General features: G+C 37.5%; 2 protein-coding genes across 4 annotated transcripts in view; both read right to left on the reverse strand.

Annotated features, from left to right (window-relative positions):
- The window catches only part of SLC9B1 (solute carrier family 9 member B1), a 50,209-nt gene extending 26,008 nt beyond the window's left edge, over positions 1 to 24,201 (reverse strand). The window contains exons 1-4 of the mRNA XM_032466464.1: positions 24,136 to 24,201; positions 20,959 to 21,143; positions 6,264 to 6,333; positions 4,442 to 4,577 (exon numbers count right to left, since the gene is read on the reverse strand). Coding sequence (XP_032322355.1) covers positions 4,442 to 4,577; positions 6,264 to 6,333; positions 20,959 to 21,143; positions 24,136 to 24,201 — 457 coding nt within the window. The remainder of the gene's footprint in view (positions 1 to 4,441; positions 4,578 to 6,263; positions 6,334 to 20,958; positions 21,144 to 24,135) is intronic.
- The window catches only part of SLC9B2 (solute carrier family 9 member B2), a 46,197-nt gene continuing 40,712 nt past the window's right edge, over positions 22,433 to 27,917 (reverse strand). For all 3 annotated transcript variants that reach the window (XM_032460813.1, XM_032460806.1, XM_032460823.1), the window contains one exon: positions 22,433 to 27,897. In XM_032460813.1, coding sequence (XP_032316704.1) covers positions 27,679 to 27,897 — 219 coding nt within the window. In that variant the 3' untranslated portion in view covers positions 22,433 to 27,678. The remainder of the gene's footprint in view (positions 27,898 to 27,917) is intronic.

A 27,917-nucleotide genomic window follows, 5' to 3' on the forward strand; every position in this document is an offset into this window, starting at 1 on the left:
TTTCAATATCAAGGATACAGAGAAGATGCCAAAATCTTCTACACATCCTAAAAAAAGCCATTTCCAAATGAATCATAAAAAGATTTGCATACAATTTCTTATTAGCAACTCTAGATACTAAAAGATAATGGATGAACCCTTCCAAAATTCTAAAAAATATTATTTCTAATCTAGAATTATATATCCAACTAATCAAGTGTGAGAGTGGAATAAAAACTTTTTCATGTATGTGAGGTCTCTGAAAGCTCTCATGTATCTTTTTTTAGGCAGTTACTTGAAGACATATGCTAGCAAAACAGGAGGAAACCAAGAAAGATGAAGGATTTTAATATTGGAAACAATGTATCCAAACCAGGAAAGCATTGAAAGGAAGCTCTAGGATGACAGTCTTCCACAGACCTGGAAAACAGCCACACAGGAGGGAGCAGAAAGACGGAAGTCTCTGGGAGGAAGGTCTCCAGGAATGAAGAGGGATTTTTTTTTCAGTTTATGAAATTATGAAGACAGTGAAAAAAAAAATCAGTGGTTGCCAGGGGCTCCAGGGAGAGGAAGGAATGAATAGGTAGAGCACAGGAGATTTTTAGGGCACTGGAACTATTCTGTATGATACTGTAATGGTGGATGCATATCATTATACATGTCAAAACCCAGAGAATGTGTAACACAGAGAGAACCTTAATGTAATTTATGGACTTTAATAATGTACAACACTGGTTCATCAACTGTAACAAACATACCACATTAATGTAAGATGTTAATGATAGGGGAAACTGTGTGTGCATGAGGGTGAGAGGTTAAATGGGAACTCTCTGTACTTCCCACTCAATTTTTATGTAGACCTAAAAAAACGCCTTAAAAGGCTATTAATTTAAAAAAAAACAATAAAAATATGAAATAGTGTGATATATGTATAATTGAAGTCCCAGAAGAAGAGGAGAGAGAGAATGGGGCAGAATAAATATTTAAAGAGAGGATGACTTTCCAAAATGGATGAAAGACAATACACAGGTCCAAATAGTCTAGTGAAGCTCAAGGAGGATAAATACAAGGAAGTGTATACCTAGTCATATTATAGTTAAACTGTAGAAATCAAAGAACAAGAAACATTTTTTTATCATCTAAAAAAACATAGTCATATTACATTTAGAGGAACAACAATAAGAATTATGCTGGCTTGTCATTAGAAGTAAAGAAAGCCAAAAGACAATGAAAGAACATCTTTAAAGAGCTTAAAGGAAGCAAAGCCTGTGAAATTGAAGTCTATACCCTACAATAATATACTTCAAAAATAAAGGTCATATGTGGGAATGTAAACTGGTGCAGCCACCATGGAATACAGTATGCAGGTGCCTCAAAGAAACTAAAAATAGAGTTACCATATGATTTAACAATCCCACTCCTAGGCATATATCTGGAAAAGACAAAAACTCTAATTCAAAAAGATACATGCACCCCACTGTTCACAGCAGCACTATTTACAATAGCCAAGACATGGAAGCAATCTAAATGTCCATCGACAGATGACTGGATAAAAAAGATGTGGTATATATATACAGTGGGCTATTGCTCAGCCATAAAAAAGAATGAAATAATGCTATTTGCAGCAACACGGATGGACCTAGAGATTATCACACTAAGCGAAGTAAGTCAGACAGAGAAAGACAAATATCATATGATATCATTTATATGTGGAGTCTAAAAAAAGTGATACAAATAAACTTAGTTATAAAACAGAAATAGACTCAAGAACACAGAGAACAAACTTATGGTTATCAAAGGGGAAAGGGTGGAAAGGGATAAGTTACGAATTTTGTATTAACAGATACACACCACTACACACAAAATAAACAAGGCATTACTGTATAGCAGAAGGAACTATATTTAATATCTCATAGTAATCTATAATGGAAAGGAATCTGAGAAAGAAAATATATATACATAACTGAATCACTTTGCTGTATACCTGAAACATTATAAATCAATTATACTTCAATTAAAAAAGATAAATAAAAATAAAAAAAGATCAGAAAGAACAAAAAAGGCATCATACTTGCTGATTTCAAACTATATTACAAAGTTATTATAATCAAAATAGTATGGTATTAGCATAAAAACAGACACATAGGTCAATGGAACATTTGTTATTCTGAAGCCCAGAAATAGAGTTATATACATATGGTCAATTTGTGACCAAGTAGCCAAGAATATACAATGGGAAAAGGACAATCTTGTCAATAAACGGTATTTAGAAAACTGGACAGCCTCATGCAAACAAATAAAGCTGGACCTCTATACCATACACAAAAAATGACTCAAAATGGATTAAAGACTTGAACCTATGACCTGAAATCATAAAACTTTTAGAAGAAAACATAGGTGTTAAGCTCTTTGATGCTGGTATTGGCGATGATGTTTTAGGTTTGATACCAGAAACAAAGGCAGCAAAAGTTAAAAAAAAAAAAAAAAAGTGGGACTACATCAAACTAAAAAGCTTCTGCACACCAAAGGAAACCATCAACAAAATGAAAAGGCAACCTGCCAAATGGAAGACACTATTTGCAAATCAAATATATGATAAGTGGTTAATATCCAAAATATATAAGGAATTCATACAACTCAATAGACAAAAAAAAAAAAAAAAGAAAAGAAAACCCCCACAATAAAACAATTTGATTAAAAAATAGGCAGAGAATCTGAATAGAAATTTTTTCAAAGAAGACATACAGATGGCCAACAGGTATACGAAAAGATGCTCAACAACAATAATTGTCAGGGAAATGCAAATTAAAACCACAATGAGGTAACACCTCCCACCTGTTAAAATGACTATTATCAAAAAGACAAGAATGTTATTAGTGTTAGCGAGGATGTGGGAAAAGGGAACCCTTGTGCACTGTTGGTGGGAATGTATACTGATGTAGCCACTATGGAAAACAGAAAGGAGATTCCTCAAAAAATTAAAACTAGAACTACCATATGATCCAGCAATTCCACTTCTGGTTATTTATACAAAGAAAATTAAAACACTAATTCAAAAAGGTGTATGAATCTCCATGTTCACTGCAGTCAAGATATACAAGACAGCTAAACTTACAAGAGCCAAGATATGGAAACAACCTAAGTGTTCATCAACATCAAGGATGAATGGATAAAGAAAATGGTAGGTCTATATCTATATCTATAAAATGAAATATTATTTGGCCATAGAAAAGAAGATCTTGCCATATGCTACAACACAGACGGACCTTGAGAGCATTATGCTAAGAGAAATAACTCAGAGAAAGACAGATACAGTATAATGTCTCTTATATGTGGAATAAAAAAAAACCCAAATAGACTCACAGACATAGTAAACAAACTTTGGTTACTGGGGGAAAGGGAGTGGGAAGGGATGAATTGGGAGTTCAAGATTTGCAAATACTAATTGCTATATACAAAATAGATAAAACAAATTTCTTCTGTATAACACAGGGAACTATATTCAATATCTTGTAGTAACCTGTAATGAAAAAGAATATGAAAACAAATATATGTATGTACATGGATGATTGAAACATTATGCTGTACACCAGAAATTGACACATTATAACTGACTATACTTCAATTAAAAAAACCAATCAAGCTCATAGATGCAGAGAACAGACTGGTGGCTGGCAAAGGCAGAGGGCAGGAGGATGGACAAAATGGGTGAAGGGGGACAAACTTCTAGTTATAAAATAGGTCATGAGGATGTAATGTACAGCATGTTGACTATAGTTAGTAATATTGCATTGTGTATCTTTACTAAGTGAATTTACTAAATCAATTAATAAAATTTTCAAAGTTTAAAGTTAGCAAGCAGCAAAGAAAAAAATGTTAAACTCAGTTACTAATCCTTCATCATATTTTAATCTAATTTTTGTTCTCTATAAGTTCTGTACTTCTGGAGGTCAAAATCATTCCCCCTATCTCTTCGGTTTAATCACACAGAAATCTAGGGTGGAAAAAAGGAAAATCTCTTATAAATACTTGGTGACAATGAGATGCTTTAAAATTTTAGTGGGAAAGCAAGTTTTATACAACTCTTTAAGGCAGCAGCTGTTTTAAAACTTGGAGCTTATTTTTAATAAGAATCTTAATATTGCCAGAAGTATAATGTTCCTTCTAGCTAACTTAAAATTGAACGTCAAAAGTAGGTTTTAAATAAAAATCTTGTATCAATTCTCTAATTTCTAAAATTTAAAACAAAAAGTCATGAAAAACATTAAAATAGAGATCTGTTAAACAATTATTATTATTACTGACAGACTGAAGGAACTACTTCTCCTTTGTCCACTTGTAATAGGGCTAGTCATCTCATCTGGAGGGTAGAGATCATGCAGTGGCTTTGTTGGCTTGTGCTTTAAGATTTATCAAGTAGATATCTCATTTTCTATCCATTTACATTTCTTATTTCACATACCATTTGTAATAGTTTCATTCAGTGTTCCTTGTGGAGGACAAGAACTCTTTTTTTCCACCTGTGGTTTTGTTCCCTCTGTTTTTGACAAGATAGTTTCCTGAGTTTCTTCAGGTTTACTATCACTAGCTTTGAGGATCTGAAGTAAAACAAGAAAATCCGTTAAGAAATATACTTTCATACAATTTTATGAATGCAAGAAATGACCATAATTAAATTCATACTATTACTGTGAACATGGATACAAAACATACAACACACACAGAAAAGCATATTCATGCTCTGTATCAATAGGTATCTGCGGAGGTAACAGCAGTGTATTTTGCAGGGCACCTTGATTTGGCCTTTCACAGACCTGAGTTCCTGCTGTCTTCATTTATGATTTATATGTACTGAATAAGTCCTGTAGTGTGGGCAAAATAAAACTGCCCGTCCTCAGTCTAATTCCAAAAGATTATTCAACAAAACTTTTGTGGAATTAAAATACAACTAAATTGGAAAGGAGGTAAAATATAATTTTACTTGGATTCAGTTCATTTGAAAAACTACATAACTGAAAGAAAAATGAGAAAAACAGATTAAGCTTTCAGAAATGAAGGTTCACGCTTCTTCTACCACTGTTCATAGATAACACATTCAGATGATTCATGGGTATACCTCAACCTTCCAGGCTTCAGTGGTAGTTAGTCTAATTATGAAACTGCTGATTTAGGGGGGAAAAAAGATATGTTTAGTTTATGAGACTAATCAAAGGCTTCTCCCAAAGTAAAAACCAAGACCAGACAAAAGATCAAAAAACAAAATAGGTCACTTAACTCTGGGATAGAGATCTTCAAACTTCCTTGCTGTCATGATGTGTGTGTGTGTGTATGCCCTTTGAGTACATCAATACTACTTTGCATGCAGTGGAGAGAGAACATCACATTGCCACAAGAAATGGTGACAAAGGCCAGAGAGCATGGATGGATTAGATTAAGGGAAGAGGAAGCACTTAATGACTAGGAAGACAGGCACACAGCAGCTGATGTAAACAAATTATGCAGCTCTTTAAAAGCAAAGTTCTTTAAACCTGGTCATGATTAATCTTTTGGAGTACTGATTCAGAGACCTTTTCTTGGAAAGTCTGTCACTATACAAATGGTCCAAGGTAAAGACACAAAGGTGAGTTTTGATTAGGGTGGGTGAAAGGTTATATATAATAAAACCATATTACTTTCCGTTTTATTGTTTCAGAATTTATAATAAATGTACAAAGAGTAGGATAAAGTCTTTACAGATAAAGTAATTAGAATCAATGGGGGGTATTTAAAATACTTTTTAAAAAGGACTTTTTTGGCCCTTAAGAACTGTAGAAACCTCTATTATAAATAAACAATTTATACTTCTAATTATGAGCAATTATTACTTAGTAAAACTAGACCAACAAAAGTTCTAATGACTTACTATTTACATAAGCAAAAAAAAAATAGATCTCTTCAAATGTACAGCACATTTTACTTAATTTAGATTTTTCTTTATCTCTTGTACTCTAAATAACTAAGTTTATTCTGGACCTGGCAAGAAATAATAAGTCAAATTTCCATTATTCCTAAAATCTGCCCTCTTTAGCTCCAAAATAATCTACAGTCACTCTTTCCTATCTTTTCATTCCTTTTACTCATTCCTTAAGACCTATTAAAAGTAGCTATTTTTAAATGACCACTTCTCATTTTTCAACCAACTAAAAACAAACAAACAAAAAACCTATTAAGTAAACTTTACAAATAAATTTTAAGATCAGATTGGTTTTTATGTCATATATTACAGTATAGTTTAAAGTTTTTACCTGAGGAGTTGTAGATGATTGCATGTTTTTATCCTCCAAATGTTCATTATTTGGTTCTGTGGTGTACATGCTAATGTTTAAAAGAAATTTAAAAGGAAAAAAAAGAACTATTAACTCCATCTGAAAACAAACATGGTTAAGTGGGATTAATTTTTAAATAATTTTTGTCACAAAATTTTATCACAGTCAAGTCAGATATCTTTATAGTCAAAACAGTCCAAATATTCATTTTAAAGTTATTAACCAAAGTTATGTGCACAAGTTTTTTAAACTATTAACACAGAGAAATTGAATACTTCTCAATAATTCATAATCTTGAACTGTATTTTAAAAGCATGTATCAGAAAATTCTTTATTTCATGCACTGAACTAGTATGTTTGAGACAATTTCCATCATTGATTTATTCTATCTTCAGTAAATTCCTGCATAAGAGACTCCAAGAAAATTTAAAATGAAATGTGATCACCTACATTAAAACCTACATCTGTAAGTTACTGATACAGGCTGAAAGGTCTGTAGGTCTAACATTTAAGCAAGGCAAAATAGGTTTTATTTTGAGTAATTATGTACTAGAGAGAGAAAAAAAGAATGAAATAGAACCACATGAAGATAAGAGTTAGTTTCAGAAACTTTTATTTTAAAATAACTGTTGTTTCTACCTTCTCTGTGATCTTTGCTGTCTTTGAGTGTAGAGAGAGTATCTTTGCCTTAAAAATGTCTTTCAATTCTGGAGCTACTGTTGAGGACAAAATTAAAGATTTCAAGTTTTAATTTTTAAGTACTTGACAAGAACACGTTTCAAGAATCTATACTTTTTTAAAAAGGCAAGCAATTTTAATAATGAAAATTTTTAATGGAAAGGAACATTAACATTTGAGTACCTACCACATGCTCAGTGCTTACATGTACTGTCCCACTTTAATGAATCAAAATATTAGTGCATAAAATCCTTTAAGGAATCATAACTGAATTTATGACATTAAAACAGAAAATAACACTTATTTTTAAAATTTGATGAAAAAAATAGATCTCTAAGTCCCTTTAAAGTAAAATTCCGTTTTCATTAAAGAGAACATCAAAATTATTAGAATGACTCCCTGTTGTTAGCTGTTAGGCCAGGAGCAAAGTGTTAGTAAGGTGTCCGAATAAGGAATGTTGGTGAATCACCTAAGCTGTGTCAGGTTTGGAAGGGGCAGGCTGAGGGTTAGTGTGATTAAAAAAATTTGAGCTCCAGTGCACGAGTCATGCGGTCAGGGCACAAAGTTCATGGACTCAATAATTTTTGAATGCCTACTCTTCTGGATTCTGAAAATAAAAGCAGCAAAACAGAACAGGAATAGAGGTTTCTGCTGTTACATGGAGCTTATAATCTTGCTGCGGGGAAGGGGAAGACAATAAACAGTATTTTCAGACTGCAACTAAGTACTGAAGAAAATAAACCAGCATGATGTCACAGTCATCAAGGTGACATATGAACTGTGACCTGAATGAGGAGAAACTGTGAGTCATAACTAGGCAGATGGACTAGGAGCAGGCAAACATAACATCACAAATCATACAAGTAGAGATACCAAGAAAGCAGGCAGCAAATTTTAAGATCTGGAACTAAGTCATGATTAGGATAGCAGGACTTGGGATCCAGAGGAGCAAATGGTGCATTAGAGCTTGAAAACCTAGATAAGGAGTCTGAAAAATAAACATACAGGTTATCAGCTACAAGAGAATTCTGAAACTGTGTCAAGCAATATTTGTGCCTGACAATTACTCAGTACTCTTTACATATCTGCCAAAAGTGGAATTGGTAGGTGGTATGTAGACTAACCAAAAGCAAGAACTTTGGAGCTGAGATAGAAATGTATTTCACTCTCCCCTTTATCTTTAAATAACTGCAAGAAGTGATTTATTTCCCTAGTCCTCGATGTATTTATCTGTAAAATAATGATATAATATTGCTTAATGTATTGGTTATTGTGAGGATTAAATGATAAAACAGCTGACACAAGTTGGACTATGTTAAACACTTAACATGAATCATCTCTTTCGATTCTCACAACTCCATGAATTATTTACTTTTGAATTATTTACTCTATAAATTATTCTCCTTATTTTACAGATATTGGAACTAAGACCCAAGAAGGTTAAGTAATTTCCCCAAAGTCACACAGCTAGCAAGTGGCATAGCTGAAATTTAAACCAAATACTGTTTAGTATTATTCAAGTCCTTGTTAACCCTGGTATCTATCTGTCTTTTTGCTTTTATTCAGGAAATACTGCATTGTGGATTTAAGTTACATTTTCTTCATGACTAATACATTTATTGGCCACTTAAATATCTTTTGTTTAAATTGAAGTATAGTTGATTTACAATGTTGTATTAGTTTCCGGTGTACAGCATAGTGATTCAGTTACACATATACAATATTCTTTTTCATTATATGCTATTACAAGTTATTGAATATAGTTCCATGTGCTATACAGTATAACCTTATTGTTTATCTATTCTCTATATAGTAGTTTATATATTCTAATCCCAAACTCACAATTTATCCCTCCCCCTACCTTTCCCCTTTGGTAAGCATAAGTTTGTTTTCTATGTGTGCAAGTCTGTTTCTGTTTTATAAATAAGTTCATTTGTATCATTTTTTAAGATTCTACATATAAGTAATATCATATATTTGTTTTTCTCTGTCTGACTTACTTCACTTAGTATGATAATCTCTAGGTTCATCCATGTTGCTGCAAATGGCTGTTTTTTATGGCTGAGTAGTATTCCATTGATATATATATATATATATATATACACACACACACACACACACACACACACACACACACACACACTACAACTTCTTTATCTAATCATCTGTCAATGGGCATTTAGGTTGCTTCCATGTCTTGGCTATTGTTAATAATGCTGCTATGAACATTGGGGTGTGTGTATCTTTTTGAATTGGAGTTTTCTCTGGATATATGCCCAGGAGTGGGATTGCTGGATCATATGGTAAGTCTATTTTCAGTTTTTAAAGGAATCTCCATACTGTTTTCCATAGTGGCTGCACCAAATTGCATTCCCACCAAACAGTGTAGGAGGATTCCCTTTTCTTCACACTCTCCAGCATTTATCGTTTGTGGACTTTTTAATAATGGCCATTCTGACCAGTGTGAGGCGATACAGTGATATTGAGCATTTTTTTCATGTTCCTATTGGCCATTTGTATGTCCCAGATTCCTTTTGCAGAGCCTTAACTCTTGATTTTCCCTGCAACTGAGACTCTCCACCATAAATCTCCCCTTCATTTGGTTAATTCCTTTTTATCCCTCAGTTCAAGGTCCATATACTCAAGAGAAATATTTATGACACCACCTCTGCCCCTATGCTAAGTCAGGTCCAGACTTTATATGTTATTACAGAACTTTGATTATTTTCTTCAGAGCATCTATCTCAGTTTTTAATTTACTCATTAGAGTGACTGTTTAATGCATTTGCCTCATTAGGCTACAGACTCCACAACAGTGTTCCAAAGGCCCTTGAGGCTCTGTTCATTTTATTTTTCAATTTTTTTTCCCCACTCTGTTCTTTAAATTGAACAATTTCTATTTATCTATCATCAAGTTCACTGATTCTTTCCTCATTTATTTCCATTCTGCTATTGAGTCCATCTGGTGAAATTCTATTTCAGATACTGTAATTTTTAGTTCAAAAAGTTTTACTTACTTTTTTTTTTTTTTTTTACTGTTTCTGTTTTTCTGCTGTGAATGAGTATCTTTCCATTTATTTCAACTATGCTTATCTTTACCACATGAACCATGACTGCTTTAACATCTTTGGTAATTCCCACATTTGGTAATTCCCATATTATGGGTTGGCGTCTCTCGGTTGTCTTTTCCGGTTCTTTATACGTCAAGTACTTCTGGAGTATATCCTGGACATTCTGTTGCACAGACTCTGGGTCCTACCAAAATCCTTGAGGAATATTTAATTCATTCTTTGTTTGTTTTAGCAGGTAGTCAACCTCGGTCAGTGTAGATCACATGCTCTCTCTTACCTCCTGTGGGCACCGGTTCCAGTCTCAGTTGTTTCCAAAGTCTTTGCTATGCTGCCTTTGGTTCATCCCATGAAATCACTCAGGGGTTAGTCTGTGACTTGCACAGTGGTGGTTTTTTGGTTTGGGTTTTTCAAAAATCTTACCTCACTTCTTAAAGCCACTGATATGCTGCTTTGGGCCTGTCTCATGCATGCACAGCTGGAGGTGATCCAAGAACTTGGTTGGGTTCAGACACAGAATTCAGGAACCCCGTTCCCTTGCTTTCTCCTCTCCTGAATCCATACACCCCCAATTCTATTATCTCTAAAGGTTCCTTTTCCTCCTTTCTCTGGTCAGAAGACAGGGCTTTTTCTGAGTTTTAGCTGTCCATAATTCCATGAATAGTGCCTGCCCTTAGGGAAAAGCCGTAAAAGGAAAACAACAACAGTTCCTCATATTCACTTCGGACTACAGGGTCCATTTCCCCAAATCTTCAGGCCATAAAAATAGGTTTCTTATTGTACTTTTGGCCTCCTGTGTGGTTCTTGCAGGGTTGCATTACTGGGGCTTGCCTTCAGGTCAAAGCCATAAGAGCAAGAGACATTCACCCCTGTAGTTTTGACTCTCCTCCACAATCCACCTGCTTTTGTTCATTTTTCTGAGTCCTCAGGTAATTGCTCTTTGCATTTTAACCAGTTTTGGGTTGTGAGCAGTAGGAAAGAGTTTGTAGTGGGCTTATTGCATCTTGGATGAAAATGGAAGCCTGTGCACTTCAGGATAGCAGGGACCATATCTGGTTTTACCCTTGATCTACATAGTAAATGGCAGGCACTCAATAAATATTTGTGGGATGAACACTGAGTGAATTGAGAATTAAAAAAACACCATATACTCAAAATGACAACAAAAACAATATTCTGAATGGTTAACAAGAAGGGCATCTTTATTATAGAAGGGTAAGAGATTCTAACACCAAGAATAGGTGTTTCAAACACATAAAAAGGAAACAAATTATAAATGAACAAGATCCTTAATGATTATGCTGCAAAGACAATTAAGAAATTAACAGGACAGTTTAGAAAAAAGTTCTGCTCCCATAGAACAAAAACTTAAAGAGTGGAAGTTTTTAAAAACTAGGGCTCTGGCTAAGATAGATTTTTGGCATAACTTTAACGGGGGAAGTTGAAAAGGAAAAACCAAATACTTAAGTAATCAGAAGAAGACTGGGCAGAATACATGGGCTTTAGCTCTCTCCCCACTGCCCCTTTCCCTCTTTTTTTTTTTTTTTAACATTGTGTCTGTCTCCTTTCTTCTCTGCTCTAGATATCTCCTTATCTCTATTTTCCTTTGGACTTCTCTCTTCCCCTGGGCACTTCTTTCTTTCTTACCTGACCAATTTTTAAAATGCCTATTTCCTTAATATAAATTTTGTAATTTAATGTAGATAAATTAAAATAATGACTTTTATCTTTCTCCTAATAGTTCTTCTTTTAGGAGTCAGTTTCTTGATAGAAAAACATCTTCCTAAAATCTCTGTGCAACTACTTGAAATAAATTTGAGATAAGTAAAAGCCTACTTGTGTAATTCAGAAGTAATTGTGGTAATCCAGGTGTCAAATGGTTACAGTGAATGTATCCTTTTAGGAGTGAAACCAGGCAGGACCCTGCGGGGCCTTCCTGGGGGACCAACCACCCCCCACCATGTCCCCATCTCTTGTTTGCGGAAAAGCTTTAGCCTTCTAGGCCTTCCCTAAGTTCCAAAGAGCAGATTTAATCAGAGAAGAGAGGAAATGCAGAAACAGGAAAACAGTCAAGCAAGACAAAATAATACATTAGCCATAAAGCAAAGTCAAGGATCCTTAGTTCCTCCTCAAGGGCTATATATAGATATATTCTGAGCCATATCCTCGAGTTGTGGTGTGGACACTAAAACCCCCACCAGGTGGAAGAAGTTAACTGCATGCTGACCACTGGCACATAGACCCCAGATCAGTTGGAACCAAAAGACTGACAATGTTAACTCCTGAAATACCACCCTGTTACCTCACCCCCAACCAATCAGAAGGTTGTACACGAGCTGATTAAACACCGATCGACCCTTTCCCTCACCCTGCCTTTAAAAACCCTTCCCTGAAAGCCAGCAAGCAGTTTGGGTCTTTTGAGCATTAGCTGCCCATTCTTCTTGCTTGGTGCCCTGCAGTAAACTCTATACTTTCCTTCACCACAACCCGGTGTCAGTAGATTGACTTTACTGCATGTCAGGTAAGCAGACCCAGTTTTGTTCAGTAACAGGAGTCCTTTCATTACATGTCTGGATAGCTGGCGTAATGGAAAGAATGAGGACTTTACATCAGAAATTTACTGGTTGTATGATCTTGAACATATATGAACAAAAAGAAGACTCTTGTGATTTTTATTCCAGTATCTTACCTTTCTGTTCACCTCAGTATTTAAAAAAAATATGCTCTATTTATTTCAATAAGCTTCTTAAAATCCTTTTGCGAATGAGGCTGAGTATAAGTACATACATACTATATATTGTGCTATTATGGGAATAAAGTAAGATGTTTGTACAGTTCATAGCAAAAGTTGTGATGTGAAATTGATCATTTTTATTAGAAGTATGTACTATCATCATATTGCTAAGCTTTGCTCTTAAAGTTATAGAAAATTCTGATTGATTTAGAGGTTCTGTTTTCCCCTGATTTTATCAGAATGTCTCTCTGATTGTACATATTGATAATGGCCACAGTTTGGTATCATCAAAGAGTTGGGCAATCTAAGCTCTTTGCTTTTAATCTGCAAAATAACACTGAGTACATTTCTTGTCACTTCACCTCCCTGTCCCTCAATTCCAAACCTATAAAGTGGGGTAGAGAGGGAGGATGTGAGATGATCTAATGCCTTAATCAGTTTTAAGTCTATGCTTCTATTCCTTTATGGATCCACTGTTAAAAAAAAAACACCCAAGGTGAGATAATACTGATACATGCTGCTTGGGAACTTCACATCCTATATAAGTATCGTGTATGTATATATTACATCACTTAATAGAAACAGCTTTTTGTCTTTCCCCTGGTGTGTGTTGTAGTGTATGCTGCACTTTGGGGTTACTTTTGGAGCAATGTTGAACAACAGTGACATCTAGTGACTACATGCTGCATATCATTCAGCAAAATATTCATGGCCAATTCTTAGTCTTCTAAATGTGGATGATTCACTTTGTGACTTAGTTAAATATTTAAAATCATTCCTCATCTCTCCTCCATATAGATTTAAGAAATACCAATTAAAATTGACAGCATTAACAACTAGATACACAGTAACTGAAACTTTCTTCAAAAAATCATAATGCATACAGAGTTAAATATTAACTATTGTTAAGGGAGACTGCAACTTTTTCCCTTCCATTGAGAGTGGCAGAACTGGGATCTGAGTTCAGGTGTGTTTCAACATGTAGTCCACGTCCTTAGTCACTACACATCACTGACATGTGATAGCCATTTAACATATTTTTGTTAAAAGAATGGTAGGTAAAGCATATGCGTCAATGTCTGGGTTTCTGAGTAAGCATTGCTTTAGAACCTTTGGAACTACTGCCTTTCAGACAAATCTTTTTAAGTTTACATCAAAGATCATCAAGTAAAAACATCTACAGTATAAGTCTTTCCGAACAGATGAATTTAAGTGTTATATCCACTGAGAATATTCCTCATAAAGAGCATTCAAACTAGATGAGTTTTTTGTTTGTTTGTTTGTTTAAGATAATGACTAACTGGCATTGCTATTTAATCAGGACAATACAAATCTGGGTTAAACTACTACTCCAACTCAAACGGACTCTGCCACTATTTAAATTCCTATTGTATTTAGTATTTGTTCTCATTAATCAGATATTATCTTGAATTTTCATTCTTTTCAGGTGCCTAGATCTTGTTTCCACAATAAAATGATAAGGTATCCAGGGTTCAGAGCATATTTTATATTCTCATCTTTTCCTCAGCACCAAACACAATGGCGTTTCTCACCTACAGAATAAAATTACTAACAACTTATCCAGAATCTAAGGTTTGCCCCAACACGGCATCAAACCATCTTGTCAGCTTTCTCCCACATTCTCTTGACCCTACATTTCAGTCAAACTAAATTGTTAATTGCTCTCCTATGCATTATTTGTTCTCTTTTATTTGCTTGGAATAACTTCCCACTGCAACTCTTCTTTGTAAATTATATCCACTGCCTAAGGGTTATTCCCAGAACAGCTTCCTGCCAGGTATACCCCAAACAGGAAGTCATCTTCCCTTCTGAATTCTCACTCGCTGAACTGTCACTTGCTCTACCTTCCTTCTACCTCTCTGGTTGGCCTTGGCCTTCTTTACAAGCTTCCTTTCCTCTTTCTGTCCCTTAAATGTTGAGGTTCCTCAGGATTCTGCCTTATGCCCCCCCCTTTTTTTTATTACTCACTCTCTATTTCTTAAGAAATTAATTTTACTCCCAATGGCTCCAATTATGGCCAATAAGCTGATGAGCCTGGACTAGTGAAGCCCTCTTGAGAGTCTAACTAGTGTATTTATCTAAATATTGATCACCTTTATAAGCATCTTAAGCTCAATATACGCACAACCGAACGCAAGACCTTTCCCCACCAAATCTATTCCTTCTTCAGAGAATTTCCCAACTCAGAGAATGAAGTTACCATCTACCTTGTTGCTCAGATTAGAAACTGAGGAGTCACTCCTTCTCCCCGCTTCTCCTTTCCCGCTGACACCGAGTTACTAAATCATGATAGTACAAGCTCCTAAGTACTTAAAAATTGTGTCCACTTCTCTCCATATAAATTATCATTACCCCAGTCCAGGCCATAAATACCTTTCCCCTAAACACTGTAATGGCCTTCCAACTGTTTTCCCCACTTCCAGCCTTGGTCCTCCCCATTGTAGTTTCATAACGCAGAGTAATCTTCCAAAATGTAGCGTGATTGTGGCAAGTTTCCGCTTAATATTCTTCAGTGGCTTTCCATCAAAGAAAAATATCCAGACTCCTCAAATGCAGCTTACAGAGCCCTCTGTTATAAGGGATAACCTTGTCCCTGCACATCTCATTCTTCACCTGGCATTTTAAACTTCAACTGTATTAAACTTCAACTGTAGTTCTTCAAACTTGTCATGCCTCCCGTCTGCATTACACATTCCTTATGCTGCCTCCCAACTGCACTCTCCTGCTTCTTGCCCAGCTAGTTCTACATAGGTCAAGAAGTCATTCTTGCAGACGCTCCCTTCAGTATGCATTCTTATTATAGCACCCTCTCCTGATCACAGCACCCACCCCAGTACTGTAACTGCTTGTTTAACTACCATCATTCTTTTGACAAATATTCATCGAGCGCCCACTACGTAACAGGTAGTGTATTCTTCTTTATACAGAATTTAGTCAGTACAGGGTACTGTGGCAGCACATATGAATTGTGGGAGAGGGTTCAAGAAATGCTTCTTAGTGACTCACACTTCTGTCTATTTTCCTGGTAGACTGAATTGGCGCAGCGTTCACAATCATTTCTGGGTTCTTTGGATTACCTAACACAATAGATGGTGGATAAATATCTAATCCCATTAACTACTGGATTTTAAGTATATACAAAAAGTTTTTACATTGTAAGAGGACTCCAGCCAGCCATTACATCCTACTTAGCAGAGTTTTTCTTTGTTATCACTTTGGAAATAGTGGAGTATAAAAAGTGAAGAGGCAAACCACTACAGTGAAAGGTATGGGACTTACAGTCAGAAAACTGTGGATAATAATTCTGCCACTTACTAGCTAGGGGTCCTTGGCCAAGGCCCTTAATCTCTCTGAGCCTCAGTTTTCTCATCTGAAAAAGGTAGTTACAAAATCGAATGAGATAAAAGAAAATAAAAGCATAACACAAAATGCAAAGGTAAATCCAAATGCTATTGTTATTATTGTTATTAGAGTGACTACAGATCAGGTCTGCCTGTTACTGGTCATCTCAGCTTTATAGACAACAGGATTTCCAAATCCCATTCTTCATCTTCCCTTTACCATTTAAAAGGGAGGCTTTTGTATTTTAATAAACATATTGATGGAAATGTTAAAAAAAAAAACCAAATATGTATGATTTCACTTATATGTGGAATATAAAAAATAAAAAAAATTAGTGAATATAACAAAAAAGGACAAGACCCACAGATATAGGGAACAAACTAGTGGTTACCAGTAGCAAGAGGGAAGGGGTGAGGGGCAAGATAGAGGCAGGGGATTAAGAGATACAAACTACTATGCATAAAATAAATAAGCTACAAGGATATATTGTACAGCACAGGGAATATAGCCAATATTTTAGAATATCTATAAATAAGAGTATAACCTTTAAAAATTGTGAATCACTATGTTGTACCCCTGAAGCTTATATAATAATGTATATCAACTATACCTCATTAAAAAAAGTCAGATAATATATATGTTCATGTATAATTGAAAAATTGTGCTCTACACTGGAATTTGACACAACATTGTAAAATGATTATAAATCAATAAAAAATGTTTAAAAAAAGTCAGATAACAAGTGTTGAGAAGGATTTGGAGAAATGGGACCCTCATGTACTCCTGATGATAATGTGAAATGGTACACTTTGGAAAACATCTGGCAGCTCCTCAAATGAATATGTATAGTTACCATATGACCTAGCAATTCTACTCTTTGGTATATTCTCAAGAAAACGTATGTCCAAAAAAGAAAATACATATCTGTGAGTATACCAAAGGAATTGAACTGTATACTTTAAATACATGAATTTGGTATGTATGGTGTGATATGTGAATGATATCTCAATAGATCTAATTTAAAACCACAACAAAATACACACATATACATACAGATAAACAAGCCAAAAAATTTAATAAGTAGATATTAAAGGGACAAGAGAGATAAAAATACCAGCCTATGAAAATCTAGAATTTAGATACACGGAACAAAAAATATCAGGCCACAATTTAAAAAAAAAAGTTAACTGGAAAGGTAGGTGGCACAAAAGAGTATTGATCTGAATCATTTCTCAGTAAAATGGTAACCTACTGAGCTGGAAAAGTCAGGATATCTGGATTCAAGGACTGGTTTAGCTACTAACTTAACCACTAATATCCAGGTAGTCTACCCACCCACCACTCTAGTCTTTCAGTTCCTTGGTCTCCTTGGCTCCTGTGATTTTTTTTTTTTTTCACCCTATCTCAGTCACTCACTCACAAGGCCACAAATATCAAGTGGCCACTGAATTCTACCTAGCTATGCTACTATGCCTCTCTAGTACTGCTGTAGACTGAATGTTTGCAAGTCTCCCCAAAACCCATATGCTAAAATCCTAACCCCTAGTATGATGGTATTAGTAGGTGGGGCCCTTGATAGGTGGTTGGTTCATGAGGGCAGAGCACTCATGAATGGGATTAGTGCCCTTACAAGAGAGCCCTAGAGTGCTCCCTTGACTCTTTCGGCCATCTATGAACCAAGAAGTGGGGCTTCACTGGACACTGAGTCTGCTGGCATCTTGATCTTGGACTTCGAGTCTCTAGAACTGTGAGGAAAAAATTTCTGTTGTTTATAAGACACCCAGACTTGGCATTTTTGTTACAGTAGCCTGAACAGAACAAGACAGTATGACTGCCTTCTATCTTCAAAATGATTATTATATCTTCTCTTCAACCCTTAAGTCTCTTATCCAAACATTCCTCCTCTCTTCTTACTGATCCTGCCTCATACTTTCTTTATGCTCACTGAAAGAGAATCAGTATCAGACAGAAACTCTCATCTTCTGACCACTGAGTCTACCCATGTATCTGCATCTTAACCTAGATTCCCTGCCTTTCTAACCGTTACTATAAATTTTATATTCATGTTCCTAAGCCAACATCTCTACATATTCCCTGGATCCCACCCCAACTCGTTTTCTCAAAGACTCCACTCCTAAAATATGTATTTTCTCTGTTACACTATACTTTCCCCTGTATACTGGATCATTCTCCCATTAGCCTAAAAACAGACTTAAGCATCCCCATCTTTCAGAATCATACTTTGACCCCACATATTGCTCTATTACCTCCATTTCCCAATTCTTCTTCATAGTGAAGTATCTTGAGATGTCTACAGTGCTATGTCCGTTTCTTCACATCACATTTGCTCCTCATTGTGCTTGTCAAGGCACACAACTACTATATGCTGCCGAAACCCAATGGTCAGATTTCTTTATTTTACTTCACCTCTCAGCACCTTTCAATACCACTGGCCACGCTCTGTCATCTTGGCTTGTTAAGTAGCCATGCTCCGGGTTTCTTTCTACTTCACTGGCTGCTCCTTCTCCATCTCCTCTGCTTTACCTCTAATCACTGGAATGCTCTCTGTGAACACACTTTCCCTAGGTAGTTTTTTCTACATGCTGGTGCCTCTTAACTTTGTATCTTTGGTCCCATACATGGAATGCAAGACTCAGAACTTACTTCAGGTTTTTTATAAGCAGATCGAACCTAAGGTGAGCAAAATAAACTTCCCCCTCTACATTTTCTTCCCTAGTGTTTTCCGTTTGGTAAATGGTACAACCATTCACTAAAGCTCAAGACAAAAACCTAGGAGCTTCTCTTTTTTTCTCACCCCTGTATTTAAAACATCACCAAGTCTGTAGGCTCTGCCTCCAAACATCTCTCACATCCATCTGCTTTTATACCACTTTAGCCAAAACTATGGTCATTCCTTCCTGCATTACCACACAGGTGTCTTCTGCTACTAATCCTGCTCCCCATGCCCTATGACCCATGCACCACATAACAGGTGGAACAAACCGTTTTACAATAAATCACATGACATTACTCCCTTCCCGAAAAAACCTCCATACTGGTTTCTCATCATGCTTTAAATACATTACAAACTTATCCCACAAGTAGCTCCCCAAGGCCAATTCAAAGCCCTGCAAGCTTTGGCCCCTACTCACCTCTCCAAGCTTATCTCATACCACTTTCTCCACATTCCAGCTACAGCGTTCTTTATGATGTTCTTTGAAAGAGTCAAGTTCTTTCCTACCTTTGGCTTGTGCAATTGAAGTTTCCTTTACCTGCAATGCTCTGATCCCACATATTTCCCTGGTTGGCTTTTTTATACCACTGAGGTCTCAGCACAAATGGCAGCTCTTCAGAGAGGCTTTCCTTAACCAATCCATCTAAAGCAACCCTCCCTCAGTTCCTCTCACTTCACAGTTTTACTTCTTCGCTGCACTCACCATTATCTAAAATTTCCTTGTTCATATATTGTTTACCTATTTATTTTCTATCTTTGTTATAATTTAATCTCCATAAGAACAGGAATCTTGCCAGTCTTTTTGAAGCATCATATTCACAATGCCTGGCAAGAAAGTAGATTCGCTCCAAATAATCTGATGACTTCCTGAACCTGAGCGAGTCACTAGACCTCTCTAACTCACATTTGTGGGCTCACGACTGCTGGACTTAGCTCTGGGTTTCCGGAACACAAAAGTGAATAAGGCATGGCTCTTTGAAAATCTCATCCATTTATCCCTTCAACAAGTATTTACTGAATGTATATTATACTATATATTCTAGGTAATGCTCAGTCTCAGTATTTATTCTCTTTTCAGTAAAATGGAATTTTGTTAACCAACTCTCTCTCACAAGATGAGTATGAAAATAATGTACAAAACGGTAAGTGCTATAAAAATGTTACTTTATATATTGCTATCACTGCACCTGTCTCTTGCCTTTTGTCTGGTAAGGGGCAGGAGCTTAGAACAAGACAGAGTCAAATGATAAGGCCAGCAGTATAAATTTTAGTACTCACAGAAGGTAATAAATATGAATACCCACTTCATGGGCACATAATGACTAAAACATCTGATGCATGAATTCTTTAGGTTTGACAGTAATAAGTATTAATTTCTCACACTTTTGTTGCACAAATAACAATACATTTAACCCCTACGGAAAATTAGGGAGTGACCTCCCTCGGTGCCACCCAAGCCAAACGCCCCTCTCCATCACCCCATCGGATCTTGTATAGACTCTAGGACACACGTAGGGGGGCGTCAGTGACCAGGTATGGGCCTGCGGAGCTCTACAGGGACTCCTAAATAATATGCCTGACACATGGTACCTTTGCACCGGCTGCCCTTAATCCTTCAAAAGCACTGATATAGAGTGCTTGTCCACTGTGATAAAGCCGACAGAAATAGGCGGGGTGAAGGGCGTGGGAGGAGAGGCAAGCCAGCAACCAACCCTGGAACACATCTCCAATCACACACGGGAGCTTACGAAGGTTCACCTGCAGGTTTTCGCCATGTGTACAAAAGTCTGCGCTTAATAAAATTAATTTTTTCAGTCAGTCGTGACTGACAGACCTCTTCTTTCTTACTTGTGAGTACCTGTAAAATGAGAGAAGGAAACGGAGGAGGAAGGGAGAGAATCAAGAAGAGGGATGAGGGATGAGGGCGTAAAGAAAAGGAGTCACGGAGAGAAGAGAAAACGGTCTGCGGCTGTTTCCCCAGGCCCCTGGAACTGATGCGGGAGGAAAGGCGTTCCTGGGGGCTACGCAAGGGAAAGACCGCGGGAGACGAGGGACCAGTATCCATGGGCGGAGTAAAGAAAAACAAGCCGTACCTACAATTCTTTTAGCATCCCCCGCTGCCTCGGGAGCCGCCCTGGCACCCAGCAACCGCCGCGAAGACCACGCGCCGCTGTGGCGCAAGGGCCGCGGGCCCTTGGAGCGCGCTGCGGGCTCGGCGGCCGGCGGCGCCTGGGCGGGGCTAATACACACGGGGCGGGGCTGGCGGAGGCGCCTGGGCGGGGCTAATGTCGAGGGGAGGGGCTGACGCCAACGGAGCGGGGCTGACGTCCACGGGGCGGAGTTGACGGGCGTAAGTGGAGTCGTGGTTGATCCCGCCTGTGGGGCCAGAGGGTTCTTGGCTTCTCTGGGACCGTTTGGTGTGTTTTCAGACTATTCAACCCTTTCTTTTCCATGTCTTTTCTGAATATTGACCTACTGTGTTGTAGAAGTCCAGGGAGAGATTGACATCAGGGGGCTCGTTAGCCAAAAAACAGCGCCAGGGGTTGCACGTGCCAGAAGGAACTTGTCGAAACTCAGATCATGTTTCCCTTTAAATAGAGTCAGCTTAAATATGATGTAATCTTTAAAAAGCTTAGTCTCAGGGGTCAAGGTTGAGCTCAAAGGTCAGCACTGCCACTTTATGGCTCTAGGACCCCAAATACATAATCTCCCTGAGCTTGTTTTCTTAACCTGTAAAGGGGGGTTGTGGGGGGGGCTGTGTGAGATTAAATGAACTGATGCATGGCAAGTGTCTGGAACAGGGGTTGATACAAAGTAAACACTCAATATCCTGTTATCACTATAAGACCTCCCCTGTCACATGTAATCTTAATGTGGAAACCTTCATATGAACAAATCAAAGCATAGCTGCTCTGCTTCAAGTGGGGCCCAGAAGCTTTGGGTTCTTAGTCCCAAGTGTGGTCTTCACTTTTCCACTATGGAATCCCCTAGCTTCCTAAAACATAGAGGAAAAGAACTGTTATCGGAGAAAGTCCAAACGTCTTAGAAAGACAAACTGACCTTTCTTATTTTTTTTCTCCTGATACTCCAAAGAACTTTTTCTCCTCCACATACTGTATTCCTTTTTGTCTCCATGTTTTTTCTAAAGTCATTCTGTCTTATCTCCTTATTTATCATTTAAGATCTGTTTCAAATTGCTACTCTTTCTTGGGTGACTAAGAAATTTTTTTATTGTAACCTTCTCCCACCTTCAGTGTGGTGTAGATATCTCAGCAAGGATTGAAAGTCATTTTCTCCATTATTTTAGGAGAGTGGACAAAGTCCTGTATGATTAAGAAATGATTAGTCCTGTAGGGTTAAGGAAATGCTTTTTTCTCATGGTAGGTAAGGAAAAAGCAAGTAGATCCCCATGGAGACCGGGAGGAAGAACAGGTAGCGCTGAGAAGAAGGACCTTTGAAAGGAGTCTGACGGCCTCCAGGAGACTGCTCTGTGCCCCGGATACAACGGACTGAGGGAGGTCAAGTTCTTTAGGGTCTATTTAAGAAAGATGGATGACACATCAACAAATAGTTTTGGAATTATCACCAGGTCAGAAGGCTCAGGCCATTATTTAATTTGAGTTAGTCAACTAAAACATGTGTTATTACTTGCTCCCAAAATGGCATGAAGCAATTCCCATCTGCTAAAGAGAACTATGTAAATTATTCATACAGAAATATAATGTTCTCCAAAAAACCCAACCGCCCCAAAAAACCAACAAAAAGAAATATAATGTTCTGAAACATTTCGAAAACAAAGTCCTTCACTTATTTAAAGACAATATAATGAAAATTTAATAATAGTCACTTAAAAAACATCTAAAAAAAGCCTTTTTTGGGGTAGAAACAACAATAGTAGGTTAAAATAATTAAATTGGTTATATTTGCAACAATGCCATTAAAAGTAAAACTTTTGAAGAACAAAGAGAACTTTATTCATGACAGCAGTTTCAACTAAGTTTGAAATGAAGGTAGTTTCAAAAATATCTTCTATATAAATGGTTCTGTACTTCTGAAAGCACTACAATAAAAATAGAAATTTTGTCAGTAATCTATCTGGTATGATTTAAGTGCCAGTTTGCTTTTCCAGTCTTACCTTTCACTAATTCGCTTTATCACCATTAAGTGTCAGTCATTTACCATACACCAGGCTTTACTGTTTTCAAACTTGGCTAATATCCTGGCCATCTAACTAGCTGCTCCCTTCTTCACTTGCTCCCTCATATCAACTCATCAATCCGAATCAGCTACTCTTCAAGGTCCAATTAAAGTATCACCTCCTTTAAGAAATTTTCCTCACTGAGAATAGTTTTGAATCATTCATTTGGGTTATAGCTATTTGTACACATCTTATTTCCTTGTAAGAGTCTTGAAGGCAAGTATCACGTCTTATTCCTATTTGTATTCCTCATGGAGTCAATATCCCACTAGAAATTCAAGTTCCATCAAACAGAACCCTTGAATATCTTCTTAATCACATATATTCTCCTGCACCTAGCATAACTGGTATATGGTAGACAAGTTACAAGTGTATTTTGGGCAAGTAAATGAATGGATTTTAAAACATAAGCTCCATAAAGGCAGGGGTTTGTCTGTTTTATTCACTGCAAAATAAATATTTGAGTATTACCAGGTGAATAAATTATTTTGGGGAAGCTTTGCATTCATTATATACAACAAAAATTCTTCAATCTATATATCTTCACAGAAGTCAAATATAAAGTATTTATGTTGCCTTTCACCCAAATAATTCAGTGGATGATATATCTTTCTGAAAATAAAACATTCCCCAGAACTGCAAGAGTAGAATTTAACACAATCAAAATAAAATGGGTGTTTACGTTAACAGTAGTTTCAGTTTTCTTTTTTGTTCTTTTCTGTGTTTTGAATTTTATGCAATGAAATGTATTATTTTGTAATCAGACAAAAATAATCAATTCTGTTTTTAAAGAATGTAATGGATGAGATCATTTGCAAATGTATGACTGAGGACATTTTGAAAATACTCAAGTCTAATCAAGGTTATATGAAGTTAATACCAGAGAGAAAAGCACTGGAATGTGAAAAGAACTTAAAGAGCTGAAGCCTAATTAGCTTGCCTAAAAACAAAGAAAGAAAGAAACAAACACACTTCTCAAAAGGGAGACAGATGGCACAAATTCTAGAAAAAAGGTGTTGAAGAACATGAATTTACAGTGTTTGTTTAGCCCTGTCCTTGGAAGTAGGACACCTCACCGTGGACGGAACTATGTGGTCTCCCTGCCAAATTCCTAAGCTGAAGCCATAGTCCCCCAGTGCCATGGTATTTGGAGATGGGGTCTGTGAGAGGTTCTTGGATTAGGTGAGGTCATGAGGGTGGAGCCCCCACAGTGGGATCAGTGACTTTGTAAGAAGAGACACCAAAGAGCTTGCACACTCTCTCCATCCCCATTTCTTTCCCCACCACGTGAGGAGAGAGTGAGAAGGCTATTGGCACGTTAGGAAAAGAGCCCTCACTGGAGCCGGATCATGCCGATACCCTCATGTTTGACTTCCAGCCTCCAGATCTGTGAGGAAAAAAATTTCTGTTGTTTATGCCACTTGGTCTATGGCATTTTGTTGTAGTTGCCCAAGCAGACTAAGATCTAAACTGTTTAATGGCAGCTACTTCTCCCATACTGGGAGAGAATCTCCTCTCACTGATTCAGTGAATGAACATTTACTAAATGCCTGCTGTGTTCCATGCCCTGTGCACTGTGCTGAGGATCCCACCATAACAGATTTAACGCTCCACCCTTCAGGGGCTCATAGGAGACAAACATATAATCAAACTGAAAAAAGTACTATAAGAACTCTGACAGAAGCATGTATAGGGCACACCTTTCTTTCAGGCACCCAGAGGTTAGGGTAATGGTTTCTGTCTGTGGTTGGGGTGGGGTTAAGTTTGGTTGGTCTGAGTCAACACTCTGTATCAAGTTAACACACCAAGTCAAGGGCTGTGACTTGCAATGTGGTGACAAATCTTAGACCTCACGGTGAGCCCCGCAGAGACCACTACTGGACAGAGAGTTGCAGGGATGTGGTTGGTGGCCGCCCACCAAAGAGACGTAGGAAGGGGTTGCTGCGCGCTCTGTGGATGGTCTAGGCAATTGGCAGTGGCTTCCTGGGCCCTCTAACCGTTTCTGTACCCTGCGATTTTCCATTTCTAATTCTTCTTTGGGGACTTAACTATTTATAACAACATTCTCCTTTACTTATACTAACTGTATGTTGTATTAGCTAGTAAGTATTCAAAGCCTATTACATGGAGAAAAATGAACAGGGCACTCACTGCGGCACCCTTCAGCCTCATGTACCATTTGCTGAGTCGTGTCCCAGCCGAGGTCCTACTTTCTCCGGAGGCTGTGCCTAAACTGCAGTTCCCCCTGAGTTGGTGGGGGCTCCTGCCACGAGCCCCTGGCACCCCTGTGCTTATCACAGCAAATTACACTATTTTCCAATCTCTTGTTCTTGAATTTTTTTTTCAATCTCCTGTTTAATGGTCTCTCTTCTCTAGCAGATTGTCTGATCCTTAAAGATGGGAACAATATTAATCTTCATGATGTGCCTGGGTCACCAAAGGCTTTCAGTAAGTATTTGTTGAATGAATCTACTTTTAGCAGAAGACCACATGAGCATGAAGTTTATGGTGCTACCCACAGGGGGCACCTAGCCAAGAAAGTTCATCCATCTGATCTTTGGTATAAATTAATCCAGTCCAAATGGAGAACATAAACACTAAGGGAATACAGTCCCATAGAATAACCAGAGTCGGGGTGACATAAAAATGAAGACCGTTATGGTTTCATATTATGTTAGCTTACATAAAAATAAAGCTAGTTTGGAATAGACGTGAAAGTCATGGTGGAAGGGGCTCGAAAGGTAGCCTAATGACAAGATGTTTATTTCAATATGACACGTTAGTCTAGTAATAAAGGGTCTATGCACCCTACATACACTCTGTCAGAGCACCTATAACGCTTTTTACATTCCTATTAAATCAGACCCTTAGGGAGTTTAATGACATATTTATTTAAACATGATTATTCTAACAACTAGGCAGGAGTTGACCTAGAGTAAAGGGAATTTATGGGTGAAACACAAAAGCAGAGATGGTCTGCTTTTGATTAAGTGGGATAAAATGTGACTTCTGCAGATAAGCCTTTCTTCTTATCTTCTGTGCTGGCATGTCACAATGAAATTCCTGGCACAGAAGTCATTCTTTTGATTAAAGGTACTACCTTTATACAGCCCTCGTTAACCTGAAAGAATATGCTACTGAGTGATGGTAAAACCCAACAGAATGGCTCTCAAATCTGATCTTTCCACCTCCGGGGAATGGGAATGCTTAGTGAGAGAGAACACTTCTCAGCCTCTTCACAGCTGGATGTGGACGTCACGGATAGAATGTACATGGAGAGATGTGTCCAACTTTCACATCACTTCCTTAAAAATAAATTGCTTGCCTTGGACTTTCTTATTTCCTTCATCCTGAGGACTAAAAAGGGGACATGGGAGAGATCCATCTTTAACCCACGTCCTAAGCTGGGGCATGGCAGAGCCTCAAGACAGAAGGACACGGGTCTCTGAGTGAGTAGACCTCATGAGCAGGGTAACACTGCCATCATCAACTAGTCAGCTCGTTTCATAAGAAGGAAATAAATTTCTATATTTAAAGTATTTTACTTTTTGTTCTTCATTATAGCTTACCTTACCCTGATTAATAGGATATTCATGAGGTTGGCACAGCATTGAAAATTAGCAATCTCTCACCTAGAGAACTGGGAGAGCTGAAGATGTGGGTCACAAGGAACAAATAAGGAAGGGCTGGATCAGGGTACTCCTTAGGTGCAGGCAAACTCAGATGGGCCACTGAAATGGGGGCTCTATGTAGCCAGCTACGGGGTAGGATAAGGTCTGACGTCTAGACCAGGCGCAAGAGGAAGAACCAATGAAGACACTCTGTGTACTTTAAAATTTGGGTGGGACCAATCAGTTACACTAATTCACAGAAAGATAGTTAAGAGAAGTAGAAATGGAGAAGAGGCAGATTAGCAGGGAAGGGAGAAACGGATGAGGGAATGTATTACGATATTTAAAAACAAACAAGAAAAGAGGAGCCCGAAACAATTCGAGGCATGAGACGCTAGCTGACCATGAATCTTGAAACTGGGATGGGACTGCTGGGGAAGGGAAAGGGAAAGACTGTTCCCTGTGCCGTATGAAGCTCAGAGAATGAGATCTTAAATGTGAGTGACCCAAGGTGGCTTTATATACAAGGTATAAAAGATTGACATGAATATTAGTTTGAATAGGGAAATCGGAACTCTTTCTTTGAGCTCAAAAAGAAAGAATTAAAGCCATGATTAAGGCTGCACAGTGATCCAGAGCGTAGGGGAAGGAGTGAGATGGTAATAGCACGTTAGATTTCAGTATCCTGTTGGCTAGCAGGACAGGATACTGAAATCAAATTGTGCTAGTACATTAAAGTGTGTATGTCCCTACACAAGATATAATGATGAACGGGTGTTTGAACAAAAAAAAAAGAAAGCAGAGATCAGGTTGGAGATGTAGAACACTACCCCCCCAACTCCATACAGAAAGGGTAATGACTAGAAAAGCTGTTAAAAAAAATAGCCACACTTTTGGGTCTATTACGTTTTTAGCTTACACATTACATATTTCAATATCCATCTAGATAAAAGTAGCCTCTGATAGTAGCTTTCTGAGGATAATGTTCAGCATTCTCTCTTTTCACCTCTAAAATCGGGTGGACTTTATCTCATCTTCTTCGTCTTTATTGTGACGTTCAGCTTTCTGGAGAAGCCTGGGGCCTAGCAAACCAATAAGCAGACTTCCAATTGGGGCTGTGATGAGGATGGACAAAAACGCCACTGTCAACACATCCATTCCATATTCTTCTAACTGTTTGTCTCCATGTGCTCTTGCTGTGTCCAAAGCCACAGATCCTATTGCAGCCTATAAAAGTTTAAAGGTAA

Source organism: Camelus ferus, chromosome 2, assembly GCF_009834535.1.
Source record: "Camelus ferus isolate YT-003-E chromosome 2, BCGSAC_Cfer_1.0, whole genome shotgun sequence".
Classification (NCBI taxonomy): domain Eukaryota; kingdom Metazoa; phylum Chordata; class Mammalia; order Artiodactyla; family Camelidae; genus Camelus; species Camelus ferus.